Source organism: Lampris incognitus, chromosome 3, assembly GCF_029633865.1.
Source record: "Lampris incognitus isolate fLamInc1 chromosome 3, fLamInc1.hap2, whole genome shotgun sequence".
NCBI lineage: Eukaryota > Metazoa > Chordata > Actinopteri > Lampriformes > Lampridae > Lampris > Lampris incognitus.
The window spans coordinates 15,376,026-15,386,070 of NC_079213.1; the positions used below are offsets into that span (position 1 = coordinate 15,376,026).

The 10,045-nt window shown below is 44.3% G+C and overlaps 1 protein-coding gene across 1 annotated transcript; it reads right to left on the bottom strand.

The window, feature by feature from the left end:
• Positions 1-8,428: 8,428 nt before the first annotated feature.
• On the bottom strand, positions 8,429-9,484 carry tmem229a (transmembrane protein 229A). The gene has a single exon (XM_056276670.1). It carries the CDS (start codon positions 9,482-9,484, stop codon positions 8,429-8,431), a length of 1,056 nt encoding a protein of 351 aa, XP_056132645.1.
• Between the last annotated feature and the right edge of the window lie 561 nt (positions 9,485-10,045).

Below are 10,045 nucleotides of genomic sequence, written 5' to 3' on the forward strand. Positions count from 1 at the left end.
GCCTCAACTGATCTGGTGCTGAGTCCCTGTTCTTGTGCTGCTATGACCAGAGCCTCTGTGCGGTCCTGCAGTCCGGCTTTTTCTAGCCACTGGTAGGATTTATCGATATCAGCTACTATGTCTTCTATCTGTCAATGGCACATCCCATTGAGGGGCCCTTGGTCCTGGGGGCCCTCTTTCTGATGTACTGATGGATGTTCCTTGTTTCATCCTGGATTGTGGCTATGACACCCTGTAACCCTCGGCCTCCATCTTTTTGCTTATCGTACAGTGTCAGGCTGCTGGACTTCAGGGGGAACCATATATATAACTTTGTTAAAAGGAACATTCAACGGTAGGGAAAGTGCTCAGTGCTCAACTAATAAGGAGCAAAATAATACTTGACTCACTGGATTTTATATATATATAGATGGTTTCAGAAAAAAAACGCTATATACACACACACACACACACACACACACACACACACACACACACACACACACACACACAGTGCATTGCACTGGGGATGGGGAAAATTCACCTTGAGTATTGACAATGCCTGTAGAGACTTCCAGGTCACTTTCACAAGTGCTTTTCCATAGCCCCATGGCTATTTGTGGAAGCAGATGAGTTGTGTGTTGGGTGAGGTGATAGCACAAGTGCATATATCTGGTTATGAGCATGTTTGGATGTGCACGCTAAATGCGCGCACGCATGCACACCCACCCACCCCCCACCCCCCCACACACACAGGCACTGCTACAGAACACCAGCCAGCTGCAGTCATTTTAGGATATGAGGGAGGAGTTCTGCCGAAATGCTTTTTTCTTATATCGGGGTTCACAAATAACCAGCTGATTTCATATAATCCAGATACTCTTGGAAGATATGGCTGATAGAAACATCCTTCACCCACTGAAGTTGTTTGTGGCAGATTATCTGTGATTTTCATGACATGAAGAAATTTGGACCTGAGCACAAAGCCCCATGGGCTCACAGCAGAATATTCTGTTTCCTGTGAGCTAGCTACTGTATATATATAGGAAAATGAGTTTGGCAGAAAGATGGAGGACAGGATTCATTGACTCATGGATCCAAATGGACAAAGTGGCAATAAACTGACAGTGATGCGCCATCTTGCAAAGTCATTCTTTTTCTTATGCTTTTGGTTATGTAAAGCAATCGGAGCATGCGAGCGTGAACCCACAGTGCATTACAAGACATCATTTCCTGTCATTAGTCCAGAGTTGAATGAAAACTGCCTTCATTTTAGAAATGTATGCACCACTGTAAAATTAGAACAGGGCCAAGACATTTGATTTTGTGAACTGTTTGGGCTTCTTTGGTGCACAACAAAGACCGCATGGAACTACACACTTGTCATAAAGAAACCAAACTTAAATAGTTCAGAGAGTCTGGACAAAAAGATGTTGGTGTGAAAGCTACCAGACGGACCGTCCTCAGTGCGTCCCAACCGGGTCGCGTTGCCAGGGCGAGGACCGGCCTATGTGCGAAACACGGACCAAGGAGTCTAACGTGCGTGCAAGTCACAGGGCTCGACGAAACTGCAGTGCAGGTTAACCGGGGGCGGGGAGGGACACTTGGTGGGGTAAAAAACAACAACAAATAAAAAAAAACAAAAAAAAACAAAGGGGGCATGCGGGTGGTATGGCGGTCTATTCCGTTGCCTACCAGCACGGGGATCGCTGGTTCGAAACCTGTGTTACCTCCGGCTTGGTCGGGCGTCCCTACAGACACAACTGGCTGTGTCTGCAGGTGGGAAGCCGGATGTGGGTATGTGTCCTGGTTGCTGCACTAGCGCCTCCTCTGGTTGTTTGGGGCGCCTGTTCAGGGGGGAGGGGGAACTGGGGGGAATAGCGTGATCCCACGCGCAACATCCCCCTGGCGAAACTCCTCACTGTCAGGCGGCTGGTGACTCCACATGTATCAGAGGAAGCATGTGGTAGTTTGCAGCCCTCCCCGGATTGGCAGAGGGGGTGGAGCAGCGACCGGGACGGCTTGGAAAAGTGGGGTAGTTGGCAGGTGCAGTTGGGGAGAAAAAGGGGGATAAAAACCAATAAATAAATAGATAGATAGATAGATAGATAGATAGATAGATAGATAGATAGATAGATAGATAAACAAATAAAACTAAGTGGGGAGAATTTGGGTTACCAGGGGCGAATGTAGCCTGGCCGGCGCATCTCTCTGTGAATGTTGCAGCCATGGAAGGGTTGCTTAAATGTGGGTGCCTGTGTTCGGCTGGTGCACAGGTCCCGGAGGTCCGCCCCGTGGTTAAGGGTGGGTGCCCGTTTTCAGCTGGTGCACAGGTCCCGGAGGTCCTTCCCGTGGTTAAGAGTGGGTGCCTGTTTTCAGCTGGTGCACAGGTCCCGGAGGCACTTAAGGGTGGGTGCCTGTGTTCAACTGGTGCACAGGCCCCGGATAACAGATGGCTATATCCTGGTTATATACTGGAAATCTTCGGTGTGTGTAAAAAAAAAGAAAAAGAAAAAAAAAAGATCAAAATCTGCACATGATAATAGGGTCTAGAAAATGCAAATGAGTCAGGCTTCATCATTAACTGTCATTTTGCAAGAACCAGGAAGTAAATAGGATACGCTAGCCACAATTAGGGCTGAGTATCAGTAAAACAAATTGAAATCAAACATAATGTTCGAGCACTACCATCACGGTACGTTTCATTTAATGCATTTAATCTCATATCTGATAAATTTCTGCATATTCTTTGAGCCATTTGCTTTTCCATCTGAAAGCACATGCACCACGTTTCTTTTATGAAAGTCCTTGTAGACTAGAACAAATTGAGGCTTGTCGTTGTAAGAATAAAAAAATTGGACAAATCATGCTCTTAAGTGGGCCTGCAGGAGACTGGAATGTAAACGGCGAATATCAAAATTGGAAGGTTTCTTTTATATTTTTTTTTACGTGTCTTGGCATGAGTGCTTATTGAAATACAAAGAGTGTTTTTTTGCCTGCAAAGCACTTTGAATGACCTCTGCGATGATAAGGTGCTATGCAAATAAACTTGCCTTGCCTTGTCACCTTTGTGATGACTCAAATGATTGCAGATAACAATTACATTGCTGTCAGTATATATTGTTGTTTTTAATACCCAGCTCTAATCCGAATCTCAAACATGCTCAGTAGGAACTCATTCAGTGCTGACCGTTTGGGGTAAGTTGTATTCAAACTCATTTCAACAACATACAAAATCAAAATAAACCAGTTTGGTATAAATATAAATAAAGCAGTGTGCTGTACATAACTGAGTAAAAGATTTGTCATTGTTTTAATATTCATTCATCCATCCATTATCCAAACCGCTTATCCTCACTCAGGGTCGTGGGGATGCTGGAGCCTATCCCAGTCACTGGGCGGCAGGCGGGGAGACACCCTGGAGAGGCCGCCAGACCATCACAGCCCCCCCCCCCCCACATTCAAATAATTTGAACTTACTTTTATCCTAAAATGCAATATAAATTATTATTTTTTTTGCAAAACATTTACATCATGATACATATCCTATTAAAGGCTTGTAATGGTGTTTTAAATCCCCCCCCCCCCTGCTTTTTCCTCTACAATTGTACCCGGCCAATTACCCCACTCTTCCGAGCCGTCCTAGTCGCTGCTCCACCCCCTCTGCTGATCCGGCGAGGGCTGCAGACTACCACATGCCTCCTTCGATACATGTGGAGTCGCCAGCCTCTTCTTTTCACCTGACAGTGAGGAGTTTCGCCAGGGGGACTTAGCGCGCGGAAGGATCACGCTATTCCCCCCAGTCCCCCGAACAGGCACCCCAACTGACCAGAGGAGGCACCAGTGCAGCAAACAGGACACATACCCACATCCGGCTTCCCACCACGCCCGACCAAGCCGGAGGTAACATGGGGATTCGAACCGGCGATCCCTGTATTGGTAGGCAACGGAATAGACCGCTACGCAACCCCGACGGCCATGCATTTCCAAATTTAACCAAACATACTCTGATACTGTATACAGAGAACAAAAAACAAACCATAGATCATGAGTTGGTAGCACTTTGGTTAACAAAAAAAAAAAAGCACTGGAACAGAAATGAGTAGCTATGACAACAGTGTAACAAAGATTTTAATGGGCTTTTAATTTGGCCACACTGACCAAATTCATCCATTTGTAATTATGCATTATTAGAATCTACGATTCAGGGTGGCTACACAAACAAAACTGCTCATCCCAGGTGAGCGGTGTGTTTTTTGTTTTTTTGTTTTGGCAGCTGTCACCATTTTAAAAGCCAGCCCATGAGATTTTTCAAAAACAAGGAAAACTCAAAATGACAGATGGATTCCAAACAATCTGCCAAGAGGACATAAATTCAGCAAGTATAGCCAACCTTCGCCAGCATTTGGATGGTGAACAAGTCATTTCAACACCCCCCGGCCCCCCTCCTTTTTTTTGTTTGTTTTTGTTTTTGTTTTTCTGTTGAAGTCACAGTGTAACGTTTTCCAGTGGACTGCCATGCTTTGGTCCCTCAAACATGTAAATGTGAAAGTAGGAGACTCAGAAACAGTTTTGCTTGCTCATTTGGCATACTAAGGCATCATAACCAAGTTTGAAGTATTTTCCCCCAGTGTATTATAATCAAATTGTAATATTACATGCTATAATACACACAATATACAAAAATACAAGGACTCGTTATTTTCTGCACAACTTCTAGTTCACATTTAGTGTTTATCAGTTATTATACCTCAAATGCATTTAGAATAAAGTGTTATAAGTGATGCTATGAAGGTATTGAAAAGCTTTCAGGCCAGAACAGCCGATACTGGATGACAGTTTTTCCTCATGTTTCTGTAGCGAGACGGAAGCCGAATCTAAGTTAGTCTGCCAATAATTTATTCATAAATGCTTTTAACCAAACAGGCACCGCAGTCAGGGACATACCTGTTTGGTTAGAAGTGATCGAGGCTTTATCCAAGTCTGTGCACAAAATAAGGTCGAGACACCAAGCCAACTAGCATTTCCTTGACTAAGACAGGAAACTCTATGGTGGTTCAGTCAGACAATTTTTACTTTAAGAAAAACAAGCAAATAATTGGTAAGGAAAAAAACAATGCCGTCGCAGAGAAAGAAACAACAAAAACAAACAAACAAAAATTTCAATTGCACAGATTGACAGTATGATGCACTTTAAACTATCTGGTGTGCTGGTCCCATGTCAGTCCATTTGACAAGCACAAAACTTGAGTGCACATTGCAGTTTATTTTCAGACTAGGCCTTACCCTAGTGCTAACCTCTCTCTCTCTCTCAATGCAAAACTTTCCCCACTGTGCAAGAATAAAAGAGGCAGCTCAGTCTTAAAACTCTGGTGCTCCTCTGTGATGACCTTAACTTAGCTTCTCTTGTTACTTTCTTTTCATGTGTGCAACATCTTTTAGCTTCCACAATCATGTAGAGACATCCGCTAATGTTGACCGCTAGTCCCCATTCCCCCCCCCCCCCTCCCCCACTAACTCTCAAATATGCTTACAGATACTGTGAGCACTCCAGCTAGTACTCTTCTTTTATTTGCCATTGGATAGTAACACAGTGATTAGGTTGCTAGCATTCTAAACAGTTAGCTTTGCTGGCAATTTGGTCAAACATGCATGCAAAAGGCATTTATTTTTTTATAATGCATATGTGATTGGTGGACTGTGATCACCATTTGGATTCACTTGAAAATATGTATTTTTTAAAGCATCTGCAGTAAATAGTGATAGTTGACTCTTGATTATCCTGCTCTTATTCAGAGAATGGTTTTCAGAGAAATAAGTGGAGTGACTGGTTTGTGTGTCCACCAGAAACGGCTGTTTACATTGCCGACTTGACTTTTTCCATTGTTTACAATGAGCAAAATGTGACAACCTCTACCAAAACAAACAAAAAAGCTTCAACATTCCTGTTGATGTCAGAAATCATGTAGCAAGATAATGGGACATAAGTAGTGCTCACAGGCATTTTATTTTCATTTGTTACACTGCTAGCTAAAAGAGTGACCAGTGGACAAACAGCCTCTGTATTTTTTTGAATCCAGCTGCCTCATATTGCACAGGAAGGCACTCCAGCACAGGAAGGTTTGGTTCATAAGAGTCAAAATAAAATCTCATTTGACTGTTTTTTTCTGCTCTGCTAGAGGTCATCGCTGGCTGCGTGCATTACAGGGCTGTTTATTGTCTGCTCACACTTCACACCAGCATGCTTCATTCAAAGGTTATCACGATCATAGAAACAAGTGCTTAAGTGGGGAGTTGTGTTCCCGAATGTGATATCAACCAGTTAAAAAAGGGACACTAGCAAAATTTTTTTTTTTTGACATGATGGAGAGGCAAATTATGGGCTACAGTTAATGTCATCCAAATTGTTTGCAAAATGGTTAGATTTTTGACAATTAAGTCATATGTGACTTGAAAACATTGGAAAAATGAATTTCAGGTAGCAAGGTTTTTCCAAAATGGATATATAGTAGTTTTGGATAAAAAGAAAATCCTATGATTTTGTTTATTCATTTATTTTTTTTGTTTTTATGTATTAATATATTAGTGTATCTATTTGAATCATGCATCTTGTTTCATTATAGTCATAGCTTGCTAATGCATATATGCACATATGCAAGTCTGCCATAGTAGTTATCAAAAATAACTCAAGAAATAATCATCATAATAATCAGGCCTCCATATTATGAGAAGGATATTTAAAATGACTCATAGTTTAACTAAGTATTTTACATCAGATATAAAAGGCAGTAAGTTCATTTAAAACTGACCCCATAGTCAGGAAGAATCAGCATCTCGAAAATATATTTATTTAAATTCTTGTCATTGGGTTGAACCCATACTTACTAAGTATTTAGGGGTGAGGGCCTGAATATGAGTCGATGAATCCATCTAAGACAAATGGGAACTGCAAAGTCTCCAACCTCTTTTTCCAGCAGGATAAACAAGGAGTGGACAGATTGGTCAAAATCTAATGGAAACGCTGTCCTCACCTTACTTCCTAACTCCTAAACGTATTTGTCATCAACACTTCTTTTTCTATGGACAAAATACGTATTCGGAGTTAGGATAACATAACCGAGCCCAAAGACCATTTAAACTGTTAAATAATATGAAAAGTCAAAATGATCTTATGAGCACAGAATCATCCTGATATCTGCTGATATCATCTTTGTGCTCCTTTGATGCAGCACCATCCTGGTCTCTTTTACTTTCTTAGCCCTGAACCCAGATGTGAAACTGAGGGTCCCATTCTTGACCCAGGGTACAGCAGTATACTGCTGGTATACCCAGATGTGCACCGTTTGTAGTAAGCCCATGACTCAGCTTGACATCTGACTCATCTATGTATATAATATGGGACCAAAATAGGCAATAAACAAACATGTTAACGCTAAGCCACCAACGTTAGCCAACTAAGATTCAGTTTCAAGAGCTGCAGATCACAAACAAAAAGCTGTCCTCACAGCTGCCCAGTATTCCTGGGGAAATAGCCATGTTGATTATTTGATTTCAATTTCACCGTTTTTTTTTTAAATTTGAATAATAATTTTAGTAAAAAAATCAGATTAGTTTACTGCAGGTTGTGTCTTCTGTTATCTTTTTGTGCTAAATTAATCATTTCATAAAACTTACAGGTAATGAGTAGCTGTAAATAGCGATTAATAATTTGACACTTATGAGCTTTTACAACATACTTGTTAGCATTAGCAGACGGCTCAAAAATATCAGTAACCCACCCAATTAATACATCTTGTGTAATGTTTTATCTAGCTGATTCTTCCTTTTATCTGAACTTTATCTGCTCCTGGTATCACTTACCAAACTAGATGGCGCAGACCAAGAGATTTCCCCTAACCCTTGTGCCTCATCTTAACCTCCAGGCTAATAATAATTTTATATTGCAATTCATATCATAAAAATATCGCAATGTCAGTTTTCACCAGTATCATTCAGCCCCATTCTCAAGTGTCTACCAATGCCAACACGTGTTATAAGAGCTTATACTGTATATGCTTTATTCAATGGAGCCCTATGGTTGGGGTGGCGTTAGGAGGATTCAGGGACCCTCAAAAACAACTTTTTATTTGTCATTGTGTTATCTTTACACGGGACCTAAACAGAGTCCCTGACGGCGCCCCATGCCCCTATTACTTATTTATTAATCGCCATTTACAGCCAAGCCTGGATTACTGACCAAGCAAAGGCAAAAGCAAACCCACTTTGCAGTCGAAGTTCATCATGTATCAGCTGTTTTGTGGTAATTTGATTAAAAGTGAATTGGTTTGGGAAAATGCACCTTACACAATATTAACTGAAGCAGGAGCCTGTTCACTCATTGTACCTGCACGATGTACAGAGTGTGGACAGTCGGTTGGGTTGGTAAAAGACTTGTATCTTAGACTATACATTAAATTAGCTTTTTCCCCGGCTCTAGTTGTCCATTCACATCAGCGTCAGCGGACAGCTGGCGGTCATCTCCATCACTTTCGTCTTTGGTGCATTTGACCCTCAGCAGGGCATCGGATAGCACATCCTGGTACAGGCTCAAACACACCCACCCAGGCAGGTAGAGGAGGGTAATGAGGCCCATGACATTGTGTGGGTAGTGGGAGTAGTCCCAGGAGCAGGCGTCAAACTGCCTGAGAAGCAGCCCCCAGGAGAACTCCCAGGTGTAGATGAAGCAGACGTAGATGGGGAGCCGTTGCCATGTGGCCCAGCCTCTCCTGAAGTGCAGGTGCAGGTAGAGCTTCTCCACCGCGAAGCTGCAACTGCCGTACATCAGGAAGGACCAGAGGGACGTGTATCCGCTGAGGGTCCGGTCCGACTTCTCGAAGAGGTCGAACACGGAGGTGAAAACCACCTCGTCGAGGAAGCCGTGCATGCCGAAGAAGAGGAAGCGCGCCGCGCCGGGGAGGCTGCGCCGCGGCTGCCGGGGCGCAGCCTCCCCCGGCGATACGTCGGGAATGTGGCGGCGCGGCTGGTACGTGAGACGAGACAGCCCCTTGTGAAACACCTGGGTGAAATAGAGAGCCAGGACGTAGTGCACGGCGAGCTGCGTGGCCGAAACCACCCTCACCTGCTCGGTCCGCGTGTTTATGTTGCCGATCAGGATCTGCAGCCCGATGTACACCGACGGGTAGAAGACGAGGTGGAAAACCACAGGCCGACCGCGGAAGCACTTCTTTTGCGAGTAGATCTTCTCCAGCGCCAAGTGGGTGAGAGAGTGCACGACGCAGAGATAGGGAGAGGAGAAGCCCAGCAGCTTGGGGTCCCAGTTGTTGAAGGCCCCCTGAAGGGACGACAGGAGGATGTCCAGAGTCACGCCGTGCATCCCGTAGAAATAGAGCCGCATCCACCGCGGCAGCTCCCGCTCGCCGTCGCCGGGCGGCTCCTGGTGCCGCCGCCGCGTCTTCTTCGCCGTCTCAAGTCCCATACGCGGACCGTCTCTCCACTTACTGGCCATTTTCTTTTTCTTCTTTTTTTTACAACCGCTCTCCCCGGAGAAACTAGAACGTTGAGGCTGGCTTCTGCTCATTCATTCTCCGTTTTGGTTTTTTTGTTTGCATACTTGTTTGTTTGTTTGTTTGTTTTCCGCAGACGGGCCGGGAAGCTGCGGCATCACTGCGCTCTGAGCGCATCTACGCCTCCGACCGAAGGAACAGCGGCGCCGCTGGGAAAGTGGGCGTGGTATGACGCAGCCAACATCCACCCTCCCCTCCCCTCCCCTCCCCCCTCCGCGGTAGAATAGAGAAGAGTAGAACAGATCACACGCCGAGCAGAGTGGAGCTGGCCCTGCAGACACGGTTCCTGTTCTGGGAATCTGGCTGTGCAAACAGGATGAAGGGAAGATGGGAATGACAGTCAGGGCACTGAGGGATGGAGGGAGGCACGAGGAACGAATGATGGAAAGAAAAGCAAAAGGGATGCAAAAACAAACAAACAAGGGATTGTGGGAAAAAATAACAAAAGAAGTAGAAAACCAGGAAGATAGGACAGATTAGGTTGACGGACAGATAGGTTTTTC

Excerpts from the sequence above, each read along its gene's own strand:
- tmem229a (XM_056276670.1), bottom strand. The coding sequence starts at position 9,484 with ATGGCCAGTAAGTGGAGAGACGGTCCGCGTATGGGACTTGAGACGGCG.